Here is a 15428-nt window from a genome sequence, read left to right as displayed (position 1 = left end):
GACTTGTCAAAAAGGGTTATTTATAACGATTTCATAATTCTTAATTTCTATAATAATTAATTTGAAAATCTTCATGAAATAATTCTTATTATTTTTAAAAAACAAAAATTAAAATAAAATGATCGGGTTCCCAATATTTATTTTGTTTGACACGAAATGTCAATTGAGGAATAATTTTGTCTCAATTAGTCTGTGATTGTCATTGACAGTCACTGACGGTCACTGACAAAAGAGAAAAAACGACAAGATATTACAGATGCTATCAACGAATCTTTTCCATAGTGCTTTGAAAAGTCTTTGGAAGTTTTAGCAATAGTTTATTTAATATTAATTTAAATGAAAATTATTATTATTATTATTATTATTATTATTATTATTATTATTATTACTTTTTTTTTTTTTTTTTTTTTTTTTTTTTTTTTTTTTTTGTGACAGACGAGGCTTCAAGTTATTTGTCAGGTCACAGAGGTATACTATAATGAACCAAAATAATTGATAGATCTTATTGTAAACGCACCTCCCACTTATTTTAATCTAACTTTTTCTTTTGAAACGAAAGAGAAACATTTGACACTTGAAAGAAAATTATTTTGCAAATGACAATAAATTTTCATTATGATAAACATCCCGAAAAAAGTGATGATTTCTAAAATAATCACCTATTTATTTGTGAAATGATTTCTTTATTTTAATTACAAAAATTGCACAAAAAATCAGTATGCACATACAGATATTGCATAAAATCCCGCACATCGCACTAAATACCAAACAAGATCGATTTCTCAATAACTGCAAGGGGAATAATTCTGACAGTATTCCTCAGAATATATCTCATCAATGCAAACTCAACTGATAAACGAGACTTTCAAAATTTCCTCCTTTATGTTCAGAAAAATTTTATTTTTAAAATCTCGGAGTAATAGGATTTTTAGTTTCTCCAAGATTTCAATTATTATTTTATAAATATTCAATAACCAACGGAATGAAAGTCTCATTTATCAGTTGAGTTTGCATTGATGAGATATATTCTGAGGAATACTGTCAGAATTATTCCTCTTGCAGTTGTTGTGAAATCGATCTTGTTTAGTATTTTGTGCGATGTCCTGTATTTTATGCGACATCTGTATTTGCATCAATTTTCAAAAAATAGTTATTTAACATTCTGGATTTATAAATAAAATGATTCTTTTGTTTGCAAAAAAAATTCATATGCAATGCAACAAGATTATTCATTTAAATCTCATTTTATTAAATAAATCGCAAAAACAATAAGAATTTATCAAAAATTTTGATATACAAAAATTTGCATATTGTCTCAATCAATTTTTTTCCATTTAAAACTGTTCACAAATGGAACAAAATTTTTTGCTTTTTGAATTTTGTTCAACATAGTTCATTCAAAGATTTTTCTCAACTTTTTTTCTTTTCTAAGTTTAATTTTGCACGAGAATGAAAAAATTATAATGATGTGATAGCAGAAAAGATTGGAGCATATCATTGAATTTTTCACAAATGCGAGAATTCTCCTTAACGACATAAAATTTATTGTCAATCCCAACATAATTTTTAATGAAAGTTAATTCTACGCAAATACCGAAGAAAAGCACAACTAAAGTTACATCTCTAAGTGAGCGCTATCAAGAAAAGCGAAAGCTAACACCAGCAGAAATAAAACAGATGAAAAAAACATTTTCAAATAAGGAAGTCAGTCACGCAAAGAAAACACCTAAATCAACACCAAAAATCACTCAAAAAACCGAAAAACTGCATATAGAAATAAAGGGTTTGAATCATTGTTTAATTTTGAATTCTTTTTTGTTAATTTTCCATATATCCAGATAAAGCAATTGAGGAACAAGAAACACTTCCATTTCAATACAATGAAAGTTTCATTCAACAAAAGAAAAAAGGAGATGATGGAGGAGTTAATTTGTTTAGCAAGCCTTCTCACCAACCGTATCATTATCGTCGAAAAATTAAGTCAAAGAAATGAAAAATCTTGTTTCTTTATTTTTGTTTTACAATTCTTCATCTATTTCTCTCATTTAATGTTAAATCTTTTGGATTTATTATTTCAATTCACAAGAAAAATAAAATCTAGAACACTTTTATTTCACAAGAATTTTTGGGATAAAAAAATATAGTTGAAAAAATATTTACTCATTCATGATTTGAAGCAAAAGGAAGAACAAACAAATGCGACATTGGAGACAACAAAACAGCAGGAACATGATGAGGAGGAAGATTATTCATTAAAAGAGTCACATGAGGATGCTTGTGAATTAGAGCTGGATACGTAAATGTCTGATTGTCTGGAGTGAAAGGTGGTGGATGAGATAAAAGAGGAGTGAATGAAGAAGAAGGATCAAGAATCGAAGAAGAAATAGCAGATGCCAAGGATGATGAAGAAGGAAATGAAGGAAGAGAATCGAAAGGAAGAAGTGAATAAGGAGATGTTGGAAGAAGTGATGAGATCAAAGGAGTGGCGTTGGGATTGATAGTGGATGAAGAAGTTGCAGAAGAATTCTGATGAAGTCGTGAGTTTAGTTGAGGATCAGGGGCTGCGTGGCTGAGGATGGTTTTGTGATACAAAGAAAGAGAAGACACAGAAGGATACGCGTCAGCAGAGGTCGTGCGATGTGCAAAAAGCGATGTTTCTGTTTTGTCGGACTCCTCTTTCTTTGATTGCTGAGAGGCAGAAGAAGTGGATGAAAGATTGGAAGGCAAAGAAAAAGGGGAAGAAATTCCTGAGCCACCAGGTCTGCCTTGCGGGCTTTGCCTCGATTGTGGTGCAGAAGAGGAGCTGTATGGAGCAAGCGATGCAGGATGAGGAAGAGCGCCCAGAAAAGAGGAGACGAAGAGGGGAGGGTAAAAATGAGGTGGATAGGCAAACACAGCCAGAAAGCGGGGAAGCAGCAGATGACCAGCGGTGAGAGGGCACAAGTTGACGGAGAGTGTGACAGACGAAAGAGGAGGAACGAAGATGTGTCTCGAAAGAGGGCCAGACACGAAGAAGCCAGAGGTCTCCATTAAGCAGAGGAGGACATGCACTCCGCTGAGGGAGTTGTTGTGGAGGACGGTGGTGTGTGTGAAGGGGATGCTCTCAACAATCTGGCATTTGGAGGCAGAAAGCGGCTGGGCAAAATGGCGAGACGAATGATGGACTGCTGAAGAGGGAGAGGCAGATGCTGGAGATGAAGAAGAGGAACGATTGGTGTCTTTGAGTGAGGTGATGGAGAGAGACGTGGGGAAGGAGAAGGAAAGCGGAGGGAAGATGATGTGTGCTGGTGGAAGGCTGACAGTTAAAGGCGTTTGGCGCTCAAAGAGCGAAACTATTCGCTTTGAAAGATAGCTGATTTGTCTCTGTTGTTCTCTGAACTGCTCTTTCTGTTGGACAGTCATCAATTCTAAATGGATCATTCAATAAAAAAATACATAACAATAATGCAAATACAAAACAAATTGAATAATAAAAGGAAATAATGATATTGAATTTAAAATTGAAGAATAAATGAACAATAATCAGGAAAAAAAAATATTTTCTCAGAGAAATAAACTCGACATACTTTCAGATTGATGAGGGAATGAGAACAGAGGAATTTGTGTTCTTTTGTAGAAGATGCGAAGAGTGCCGAGTGAGTTCATGTCGACAGGTTGATTGAAGCGAAGCAGAAGAAGAAAGCAGCACCATTCGCCTTCAACCAAAGTGGTGTTGAGATTCAGAGATGTTGCTGAAAAAGAAGAAGAAGAAGAAGAAGAAGATTCCTTTTCTGAGAATGACAATGTTGATGGATCATATTCACTCGCACCAAGCAATCTGACATAACTTGGTTTTGTATCATCATCAACTGCATTTTCTGTATTGCCATTTTCTGATGAAGAAGTATGCTCCAAATATTCCACCTTCAAAAGAGAGATCGGATGAGGTGAAGTGCACGGGAGACCCACCCACATCAGAATGTCTTCATTTGCTGGAAGAGAAATGGAGGCAAAGAGAGAAGACAAAGATGTTGAAGAGGAAGAAGAGGAAGAGGAAGAGGATGAGCTAGTGGATGTGTTCGTAGAAGAGGAATCCAAATCAGCTGGAGAAGAAGGAAGTGTTGGAAGTCGCATCGTCGGGTCAAAGTTTGGAATGGGCGGAAGACGGACAAAACGAGGAGAGCCAAAGTAATCGAGAATGTCTGCATCAGAATACTCTCTCTTCACTTCCTGTTTGATGTGCTGCTGCTCTTCGGAATCGCTCTCTTCTTCAATTTGCGAATCAGATGATTTTGACAGAGAAGAAGACATCTTCACAACAGCTTCTGTATTTTGATCATTTCCTTCTGCAATTTGTGAGACTGATTTTGAGTCTTCTTTCTTGTTCATCTTCCATTTGCTTCCACTCCACATAACACCCTTTGGAGTGGGCACAGGAAGCACAGGAAGAGGATCGCTGAATCCAGATGGCGTGTGGAGGCGGAAAACAGGGCAGAAGGGAGAGACGAATGAGAAAGGAATGATCAAAGGATCAGAAGCAGCACGGAGAGAGGGCAGGGCAGGGTGTGTGGCAGTGGCTGCGATGGTCAGAGTGCCAGACGATGGCACACGCGACAGAAGAAGCAGCGCAACACAAACACAACTGTCAGCAGCAATTGAAGAGAGAAATATTCCTTCAGATGTGATCGGATGGAACTGCGGTGCTTCAGACGATGAAGAAGAATCTTCTGCATTGCGTGATGTGACACTGTCTTCTTTGCATTCATCTTTTTCATTCAATTCTTTTCTATTTGATATCAGCCAAAATCCTTCAATTGCATTGCCATTCTCGTTGGCACATTCATTTTCTCCTTCTTTCTCCTCTTTCTCTGTTTTCTCTGTTTTCTCATCATCTCCATCCCATTTGATCCACAGCCTCACATTCTCTGCGCCTTCTCCTCTGCTCTTCGCCAGCACACACACTGCACACACTTCATTCACAAGAGCAGGTGTCGAATGAACTGCACTCAGCATCACAGGCGCCGGTGGCTGCAGCACAAAAAGAGACGGTCGGCTGTGTGGAGAGAACTGCTGAATGCGCCTTGCCCAACGGAGAAGACAACGTGGATGCAGAAGATTCTCAACAAGCAAAGCAGACGGATTGTTTGACATTCCCTTCTGATTTATTTCATTTCTGCTGGTGTTGTCATCACTTTCATCATCAACATGAGGCAGCGATGCAAACACACTCTCTTCGTCATCGTCAAGCGACACAGCAAGAAACTGCCGAAGAGAAAAAGAGACAGGCAGATCGTTTGGATTGCGACGGGGGAAAGAAAGGAGGATGTCTGTGAGAGAGATGGAGGAGTGTGTCATCGATGGAGGCGGAGTGAAGGAGAGAGAAAAGGCCAAAGGATACTCCTTCTCAAAGGTGAGGGGTGGAGGAGCAGACACATCGGGAGGTGGAAGAAGAGAATCAGTTTGAGAAATGATGGATGAAGGCGAAGACGAAGATGAAGCACTCTCCGAAGAAGACTTGGAAGAAGCTTTTGATGCTTTTGAAGAAGATTTGGAAGAAGCTGTTGTTTCTGATGATGAAGATGATGATTTATGAGGCGATCCCAGTTGATAAGAGTCCACAAGAGAAGTCCAGTTCTGATTGAATTGTGCCCAAAGAGATTGTTCTGTCAGCGCTTTCAAAACATCACGCAGAACAAATCCAGAAGACGAGGAATGCGAAGACTGAACAACTGAATCATCAGACGAAGATGAATTATTAATTGAATTCTTAGACTCACTGTGATGAGACACTTCATTTCCGGTTTCATTTCCTTTGCTGTTTTCACCTTCACCCTCACCATCCTCTGTCTTCTTTTCGTTTTGCTTTTCTCTCGCTGCAAGTGCCTGGTACAAAACAGAATGCTCAGCCAGCTGCTCATTTGTGAGTGTTGTGTTGAGTGCGGGGTGGTTGAACAAAAGTGTCACAGTCTCAAACTCCAGCGGAATGGCCACGTGGCTCGCAATCATCACATTCACACGCACTTCTTTCGTGGCAGACACCGCAGCTGCTGTGAAGTGGGCATTGCAGCTGAAGATCGGCCAGTTCAGCGGCACATCCACAACAATCGGCTGACTTCTCTTTTGCTGCTGCTGTTGTTGTTGCTCCTGTTGATGTGCTTGGTCGCTACCTCCGCTGCGGATGATGCTCAGAATGTTCTCATACACCTGCGGAATCTTCCTCGCAGACACTCCACAGTCAGCCAGCAAACGCAGCAAAATTGCAATTTGGCTTTTCGAGTCGCCCATCTCAGCCACATCCAGTCTGGCTTTTGTGAGTGCATTCGATGTGAGTGTGCCCCACCGCCCGTCTCTCAGCACAACAGCAGCAGACGAGACACCCTGCTTGTTCTCAGATGACGATGCACTTGCAGAGAAAGAGGAAGGTGCAGCAGCAGCAGCAGAAGAAGAAGCAGAGAGAAGAGGAGGAGGCAGAGACGAATGGCAGATGCGACCAGAATGAAGCGAAGGAAGCAACGCCAGCGGAGACGAATAGAAGCACAAAGGAGAAGGAAGAGGTTGTTCAAACGGAAGAGGCTTAATGCACACAACAGAGTCATTCAGAATTGACATGACTGATCCACAGTTGTCAAAAAGAATCGTTTCAAGTGTTGGCTTTCTCTTTTCACTGGCTTCTTCTGCATTGCCATTGTTTTCTCCTTCAACAGATTCCTTTTCATTTTCAGCTGCTTCCTCTTCGCTCTCCCACTTCATCTGCACAATCTCCCTCACTCCGAGTGCTTCGCTGTCTGACTCGCTGTCTCCACAAAAGACAGGCCCAAGATGCGCCCTCCTCAGCTCGCACAGACTGTCTGCATGCTTCCTCATCTTCAGATACTCATTTCCCAGCAGCTGATGAATGAGCACCCGAATGCGTGCGTGCTGAGGATGCAGTTGTGTCTGCTGGGAAAGTGCCATCTTCAGCAGCATCACAACCTCCTCGCTCCGATTTCGCTCTCTCTCCAGCAGCGCCACTGCCACGTCCACAAAGCGCCCAGGCTGCTTCCACTCGGAAATCGTGATGAATTCGGGTGCGCTGAAGGAGCCGTCGGCGAGTGTGATGCGCCCGATGAACAGCTCAGGGCCGAGACAGCGCCGGATGGCGTTGCCAGCGTCGGGCGGAAAGGCCACCAGCTTCGGTGCGACAGACGGAGAGGCAAAGAACTGGTTGAGTGTGGTGCGGGAAGTGACGATGTTGTAGGCAGAGAGGAAGAGATAGTACCAGGGCTCAATCTCGAAGGGGTGTGGAGAAGGAGAGGTGGAGGACAAAGTGAGGGGGACTGTCAGTGCGCGTGGGATGTTCGTGTCAGAAGGTCCGAAGCCGATGTCAGCGCCGACAAACACTTCGCGAATGATCTCAGCAAACATGCGGCGCTGGGTGGCAAGAAAGAGGTGGAGGAGAAAGGCAAAGACGGGCGGGATTTTGCGGGCAGACGCGGCTGAAATGTGTCTCCGGTGGAATTCGAAGAGAGAAGAAAAGAGGGTGGAACGAGGGATTGAGGATGAATAGCTGAAGGCAGACGGAAGAGAGGCCAGAGGAGGTGGATACATAAGTCGTGTCAGAGCCATGATCTTTTAATAACATCAGAGAATAACAGAAATAAATAAATAAATAAAAGTGGAAGTGAACAGACAACAACAAAAAATAAAAATAGATACAAAATATTTTATAAATAAGCAACCACAACAATAAAATGCGAATGAATAATGAAAATACCTTGTATCCAATGTAGTTTTTGAGAGTGAAATATTCAGTAGCTGGAATGTTTGCGTAGTTTAATGATTGATTTGCTATCTCATAATTCCTACAAAAATCGATGCACCCAAGAAAATAACATGATTTTCAGAAGTTAAGAAAAATAATTAAATTGACATGTTAAAAATGTGTAAAGAAAATAAAGAGAAATACAAATAAAAATCATTTATGAATAGCAAAATATTTGACAATAAAAGAAACACACTTTATAGCACGTGTTGTATCAGAAAGAATTTCCATAAAGAAAGCACGTTTTATGGCATATCTGCAAAACAAAGTGAAAATTACACAATAAAGCATTTTTATGAAATTACAGATGAATTCTTTTTCAAAAAAGATTTCATACCGACTCTTAAGAATGTATAATTGTGCTTTGTCTGCCGCGATCATAAAGTTTTTATATGATTTAGCTGCTGCAGAATAATGTTGTTTTGCAAGAGAAGCTATTTGTGAAAGATATCTATTTATTTATTTATTGTATTATAAATAATTTTTCGGAATAACACAACAATAATAATTTCATATAATAGTGAAGCAGAAGTACACACTTTTCTTTTTGCGATTGTGGCTCTGTTGCGGAAATGATAAAGATAGGATCAAGTTCTGGCTTTTGTTTCAATCTTCTTAAAAATTCATTTTTGTCCTGCTCGCCTGTACAATTTTCCGCAAAAATAATACAAATATAATTAATAAAATAAGTGCATACTTAATGGCTTTGATTGAATTACAAAACACATTATTTTACAAAAGTGTGTTGTGATGTGACTTTTCATTTGTTCTCTAAAAATAAATAAATTAAAAATATTAAAGATTCAAAATTTACTTCAAGTGGTAGAAATATACTTAATTCTAGCAAGACTCATGACTACCGAGGTTTCAAATTCATTGATGGAAGCTTCTGAAACAGAGTCAATGCCCTGAACCAAAAATACAATGACTGTGAGAAAATAAAAGATTAAATTTAATCAAATTAATCGCTTTGAAGACGTTAAATGTGAATAGTAACACATGCCTGATGGAATGGATTTTGTATGCTTTTCAAACCATCTTGACTTTAAAACACCATAACTTTCATATTGAGGCTTCTCAAATGTTTCTTTCTTTGGTTTTCGTTGAATTGAAATATCAAGACCTTTAAATTCAAAACGAATAGTGGTATTCGAATCAGGATGATAGCTATCGCCAAAGATCAACTTTCCAATGTCAGAAAGGCCAATCATAAAAACAAGTGGAACAGGTCTCTTTCTAATTGCTTCCGGAAATTTTAGAGCAACAGATTGGAAGTAATAGTCAGAATAATCCATCAAAATTTGAGATATTTGTTTTGCCTTGATCTTTGTTACCATAACAACAATACTTATCTTTGTAACTTTTTCAATTTTTGCATTAAAAATATAATACATACATTTTAAAAGTTAACTAATAAGTTTATGAAAGAATTTCAATGCAAAATTTGAAAAATACAACATGACAATCACATGATATTAAAAATGTTTATTCGTCATATGAATATGGACTTAATACAGCCGCAATATCTCTCTTTCGAGCTTTTCGTTGGCGATAACTATATTCTTCGTCACTGCGCTGCCAATTGCAGCAAAACGAAGCACACAACAACACAAACATCAACAGCATGAAAGAGGCATAAAACAGCATTGAGAAACCTTTAAAAATATTATGAGTATTGAAAAGATGAAGTTTATCAATAAATTATCAAAGTTAAAACAAAGAATGAACAATACCTACGATCTTCATGTTTGTCAGCAGAGCATCCACAACAGATGTGACGACTCTTCTGTCTGCCATTCTTTGGCAGACGCCTTTCACTGAAGGTGAGTTAGTGACGCACATCCGCTGCATCCACTGTTTAATCTTCTCTCTCTGCTCAGGCGTGTTCAGCTGGGCACTCGAAACAAGCGCCATCACTCCTCCCGCAACAGCCCCAGCACAAATCAAGAAGGCAGTTATTAGAGCGAGAATTCGCAGAAACACCGACTTGTCCACTCTGATTGACGAAAGGAGCGACATAACACCAAGAATGATGATAACACTGCCTGCGATGGTTAGTATTATTGCTAATGTCTTCGTTGTTCCTGTATGAGCGATACGATCTGAGAGAAAAAGAAAGAAAAATATAAATTTATTAATTTTTAAATAATTCTAATTCTTTTAATAAAAACAATTATGTTGTCACACATCGCGAAAATAAATATATTCCAACCACAAATGTGATTGCTCCAAGAACAATCTCCGTAACCGATCCAAGAGACAGAAGAGTCTATGAAAAATGCAAAATAATAAGAGAGCAAAAATAATTGTAAAAATTCAAACATTAAATAAAGCTTTGAATTTTAAAATCAATCGGATACCTTCATGTAATTTTTGCCTCCCATTATTGAACCACTCAAAAGACTGACAATAAGAAAAACAGCCGCAAAACCATAAAGAAGAATAGCAAGAATAGCAGGCTTTTGCGCTGTTTCTGCGATGAAATTAATTTTTTCGCTTTCAATTGCTGTTGAGAGTGCTTTGGCTTTGGCAGGATCATAATTCAGCTCTGCCATCCAAAGCCTTCGAATATCAGGGAAAATAGAACCCATCATCCCAATTGCAAGAAAAGCTCCCATTAGAGAAAAGCTGACGAGTGAATAAATCACGAGGCAAGACAATCTCTTTGAATGATCTTCAGAAGAATAACTTTTATAGAAATAAATGTTTAAAAAATAATTAAATATGAAGAATCATACGCAGCTCCGCAACAACCAATCAATGAAAGAACTATTAATATAGAGCTTCCAACAATTGAAATAACATAAGCAGGAATAGCAGAGTTTCTTTTAGCAAGATAAGTGATCGAAAATCCAAGGATAATGCCACCAAAAATGAGGAAAAATAAATTTGCTGTCTGTAAAAGACATCGTGAGAAAACTTTTGTTCGTGCTAATAAAAAAAATACTTCAATAATCTGTTTGCTACAAATAGAAAAGCAAACCCATGAATTATCTTTGGCCAAATAGAAGATAAAAAATTGCGAAGCTTGAATTTTATGCGAAATGTTCTTTCAAATCTCTTAAGATTAAATTCATCTGAAAACTTTATCACATATGCGAAGAAAATTAATAGTTCATAATGATCAGTTCATCATAAAAATTTGTATTGGGCTACTTTTCCATTATTGTAAATATAATCATTACCTTGAGCGATACTCACAAGGTAGAGGGCTGTTGGTGCAGATAAGGACAAAGCACATATTAAGAACATTCACAGCTTTTTTGACATTGAGAAAGATAGCAAGACAGTCATTTATTTTTACCTTCAATTATATTTAATGCAATGTTTCTCGAACTTAACTCATTTCAAAGTTTGCTACAGATTTTTATTAAATTATAGGAGTATTAAAACTGTTTTGAATTGTATATTATATTACAATTCAGCTCCTCAGTCTTCACGTTCATTTCTGCAGAGATCAATTTCTTTAACAGTAATTACTTTGTTGCTCTCAATTCTTTTGTTTGTTCAGCACGGCTTAACCATAACATTCATACGATGCAATTTGGCTATACCTGTTGCCATATTTATATTTGGTTCACTCATTCCGTTTGGTATTGTTGCTCAAAAATCCAGCTGGAAAAATAAGACAAAAAATATATGCTTTTTAATTGGGACAATATCCACATTCATAATAACGTTATGGACAGGATTCAATTCTTTCTTCACTCTTTTTCAAGTTTTGTATTTAAATGGAGTTGAAATGTCTGATAATGAGAATATAATACTTATCATTTTTCATGTTTCTTCAATGGTTCTTTCTCTCTTATCGTCGATTGTTGGAGTTCTAACATTGAGCTCTGTTAAAACTCATCTCGGGAACACTTTTTTACTCAATTCATTTTCACTTTCAGGCATTATTTCTCTTCTGCTGTATCTCATTTTAGTTCCTCTTCAATTAATGTCATTATTTTCTGTGCCAAATCTCATGTTCTCTATATTTTTTTCCGTTCTTATTAAGCGAAATGTTTTGCTTCTTGCATTTCTTATAATATTGTGGATATTTTCATTTGCTCTATTAACTGTGGGATTGATACATATGCTAAGGAACAAAAAAACAGTAACGGGAGCCAAAATTATGAGCAGTGAAGTGATTGTCGGAGTTGCTTTGATCGTTGCTATTGGATTAGCTGCAACTGGTGCATCTTCAATTGTTTTGTTTACAGATCGTCATTCCGAGACAGCAGAAGATGAAGAACAACAATCTGACATTTCATTGAAAACATTCATTAATATTTATTCACTTACAACATCTTTTCAGACAAATATTCATTCATTTCGTACAACTACAACTACCTCAAAAGCACAATTCATTTCTGATGCAAAGAATTCTTCTTCTTTATTGTCTATCACACAGAGTTCAAAGATATCTTTTCATCAGTCGCTGTCAACACTCACTGAGACACCTGAACCGAACGCAGCTCTTCTGATTGTCGCTGTCGTGTTTGACTTCCTGTTTCTCCTCAGCATGTGTGCTGCTGCTGTTGCTGCATCTGCTGTCCGTCTGAAGCTGGTGATCGACTCCTTCAGCATGTCAAAGCTATCATTCGACGACGATGACATTGAGCTTTTATTGGAAGAGGGGGATGTGGTGATAGGTGATGAAGTCGATGATGCAGGCGAAGAGGATGAAGATGGCTATGAGGAAGAAGATGGAAGAAGCAATGACGAATTTCTTGCAGACGAAGAACTGGAAAAGTTCCTTGCCGATGTGAATGATGCTGGCCACACAGAGAAGAGCGAGAGAGAAAAGAAGAAAGGCGCCAAAGACAGAAACAAAACGAAGTCTCGTGGAAGACAATCACATTCATATTTCAGCGAAGACGATAACATCCAAAGTGCTGCATCCACAAGATCGTCCTCTTCCTCGTCTTCTTCTGACTTCTCCCCTGTTGCTCGACAGCTGTCAACCAAAAGCCCACCAAATGATGCACAGCGCAGGAAAAAGAAGAAGCGCAAAGGCAATCGGAGTGTCCGTCGCTCCACTCGTGTCACGTCGCAGTCTCCTCTTCGGGCAGATGGCTTTGTGACGTCCTCTTCGTTCTCTTCATTCACACCAGGCACGACATCAGCACACTCCTTTGCCCGCCCGACAGACCTGGCGAAGAAGTCGAAGGCGGCTGTGCGGATGGACCTGATGGACACGCCCAGCAACGACGACGACTCTTGTCCCAAGTTGGGCGACGGCCACACAACACACTTCTCTTCCGACGAGGCAAATCCTCTCTCTTTCTCTGACCGCTCCTCTGCGCCATTCACTCGGCCAAGCACCGTCTTGTCCACTGCGCTGAATGCATCTCACTCAAACACATCGTCTTCAGCCACAAAGCAGCAGACAACAAGAATCTCAAGACGCTCTGCTGGCCCTTCATCGTGGAAGGAGTCTGTCACCATTCCTGTTTTGCCATCTTCTTCTTCCTCCTCCTCTGGCTTTTCCTCTTCCTCATTTGCCTCTTCTTCTCCCTCATCATCATCATCATCATCTTCTTCTTCTTCTTCATCCATCTCAACACGTTCATCCATCGCCTCTTCTCTTCTCCACATCGACGGCGAGCGTCTGTCTGTAGAGTCGCACACTTCGACGTTTCCTCGCTCGCCTCTTTCACATTCACTCAATGCACCTCTTCCACTTCACCCGTCGTCTGCCTCGTTTGTCGCAGACAGGCCGCACAACGACCAGCTGAGACAGTCTCCTGCGAGTGAAGAGAACGCATGCCATCTCTCTGACCCACCCGCCCTGCCGTCTCCTGAGACAGAATCAATCACCACACAGCCGTATCTATTTGTCGACACTTCCTCCTCTTCCTCGTCCTCCTTCTCTTCTTCTCTGTCTTCTCTATCTTCTTCTCCGCCATCTTCCTCTCTCCACAGCAACCCTCTCCATTCCTTTGCCCATCGCCAGCCGGTTCCTCTTTCTGCCGACTCGTCTCGTTCGATTCCTCGCCCAGTAACTCAGCCAGGCCCCTCTTTTGGATACTCTACAAAACCAATTTAAACTGAAATTGCGTTTAAATCCTCTTTTTTTGTTGTTTCTTCTTCTTCTTCTTCATTTTCGACTTCTTCTTTAATCTCATCTACAGATAACCTCTTTCACAAATTAGCTAGAAAAATTATTACTTTTTTTCAACTACATCGTTATTTATTTCAATGAGTTAGCATTTGATTTATCGTTATGCATTCACAAAATGTGTTTATGCAGTCTTTTTGCCTTTTGTTCATTGTAAGCATCTTTTTCTTTTTCTTTTTTTTCAGTTTTTCGTGAATAATTTCAATTTTTTTAAAAATTTAAAATAAAAATAATAAGCCCGAGTTTTGAAATGATTATGATTTTTTTTTCTATGCGATTCACAACAAAACATAAGAAAGTCTATTTAAAACACTAATCTTGTTTAAATAAAAAGAGATATTTCATAATTTAATATGTTTGTTTCAAGGCTTTTTCTTTCTTTTTGAAGAAGATAGCTGACTTGAAGAAGAAGAAGAAGAAGAAGATGATGATGATGATGGCCGACCTCTTCGTGACAAATCATCTGAATCATCATCGTCGTCATCATCGTCATCTGAATCGTTGTCTGTGCCAGCAGCACCAGCTGCTCTGCTTCCAGTTGTTGCTCCATCATCAACGTCCATTGAGCCATCCATGCTTTTCAGCTGCTTGAGCCATTGACTTATTGTCTGCAGCTGCTTATCAACATCCACACTTGCCTCTGCATTGCACATATCTGTCATCATTTCTATTGCACGACAATGATAATGCATTGCTGCAATGGCCGTATCATTTACAATCTGCTTGATATCTTTGACTCTTGTTGCTTCGAGCTCTTTCATTTGCTTATGCGCCATCGTGCACCGAGTCTGTGCATCCTGATTCGCTTTGAAAGCTTCTTGTTGCGCTTGAACAGCCTTTTGTGAAGTTGCATTTTTTTGTTTCTCTTTTTTAAGTGTTGCATCTTTTGATTCAAACGTTTTGATTGCCTGTGATCTCGCATCCATCGTATCCTATTTGCCAGATGAAAACAAATTTAAAAAGACAAATTAAAAAACGCATGCTTTTGTAGATTTTGCGTGGGCACCATATTTTAAAAGAGTGCTTGCAGTTACTTGAAGTGATTGAACCACCGAAGCATGCATCTCATCCAAAGCTTTTATTGACTGGGCAAAATGCGTAATAAGGCTTTGAGTATCTGTGGCTTCAGCTGAATATGATTATTAAAAAAGTTTATTGAATGTGAATTGAGAAAATATTAAAATATACTATCAGTGTATCCTTCAATAGTTGCAAGTAATGCAGAAAGCTTCTCTCGTGGCGCAGCAAGACTTTTCACATAATCATCAAATTTAATTTTTATTGTCTTAAATTGTTGTGATACTTTCTCTGAGCGTCGAACAAACTTAAAATATTGAAAAGCACCAAAAAGAAAACAATCACCAAAAATAAATAAAATAATATCATTTAATAAAATATTATTTGCAAACGAAATCTCCGGCTACATCAAAAGAAGGAGCAGAGCAAGCCATTAATTTCAAATAAGTTTTTTGAAGATTTTTATTATTTTTTTATATGGGCGTAGGAACCAATTATTGTTATTAATTCAAAGGAGATAATTTT

The 15428-nt window shown here is 38.6% G+C and overlaps 4 protein-coding genes across 4 annotated transcripts; 2 read left to right on the top strand and 2 right to left on the bottom strand.

Moving 5' to 3' along the window:
• Positions 1 to 1556: 1556 nt before the first annotated feature.
• MONOS_7406 (uncharacterized protein) lies at positions 1557 to 2111 on the top strand. Its single transcript, XM_067877727.1, has 2 exons — positions 1557 to 1783; positions 1839 to 2111. Exons 1-2 carry the CDS (start codon positions 1570 to 1572, stop codon positions 1991 to 1993), a joined length of 369 nt encoding a protein of 122 aa, XP_067724515.1. The 5' UTR covers positions 1557 to 1569; the 3' UTR covers positions 1994 to 2111.
• Positions 2103 to 10398, bottom strand: MONOS_7407 (uncharacterized protein; the record flags this gene model as incomplete). The annotated part of the gene is made up of 12 exons (XM_067877728.1): positions 2103 to 3407; positions 3567 to 7587; positions 7733 to 7820; positions 7977 to 8036; positions 8118 to 8231; positions 8320 to 8422; positions 8478 to 8551; positions 8615 to 8708; positions 8784 to 9140; positions 9514 to 9882; positions 9968 to 10049; positions 10141 to 10398. 12 exons carry the CDS (start codon positions 10396 to 10398, stop codon positions 2161 to 2163), a joined length of 6867 nt encoding a protein of 2288 aa, XP_067724514.1. The 3' UTR covers positions 2103 to 2160.
• Positions 10399 to 10945: 547 nt separating this feature from the next.
• MONOS_7408 (uncharacterized protein) lies at positions 10946 to 14137 on the top strand. The gene is made up of 2 exons (XM_067877729.1): positions 10946 to 11132; positions 11206 to 14137. Exons 1-2 carry the CDS (start codon positions 11105 to 11107, stop codon positions 13812 to 13814), a joined length of 2637 nt encoding a protein of 878 aa, XP_067724513.1. The 5' UTR covers positions 10946 to 11104; the 3' UTR covers positions 13815 to 14137.
• MONOS_7409 (putative protein FAM92) lies at positions 14049 to 15337 on the bottom strand (the record flags this gene model as incomplete). The annotated part of the gene is made up of 4 exons (XM_067877730.1): positions 14049 to 14818; positions 14870 to 15015; positions 15075 to 15210; positions 15296 to 15337. The coding sequence occupies 4 exons, from the start codon at positions 15335 to 15337 to the stop codon at positions 14249 to 14251; spliced, it is 894 nt and encodes a 297-aa protein (XP_067724512.1). The 3' UTR covers positions 14049 to 14248.
• Between the last annotated feature and the right edge of the window lie 91 nt (positions 15338 to 15428).

The sequence above is a fragment of the Monocercomonoides exilis genome, assembly GCF_001643675.1.
Source record: "Monocercomonoides exilis strain PA203 chromosome Unknown scaffold33-1116896, whole genome shotgun sequence".
In the NCBI taxonomy this organism is placed as follows: Eukaryota; Preaxostyla; order Oxymonadida; family Polymastigidae; genus Monocercomonoides; species Monocercomonoides exilis.
The sequence above is the reverse complement of the archived record's forward strand: the minus strand, read 5'-3'. Positions and strand labels throughout refer to the sequence as shown.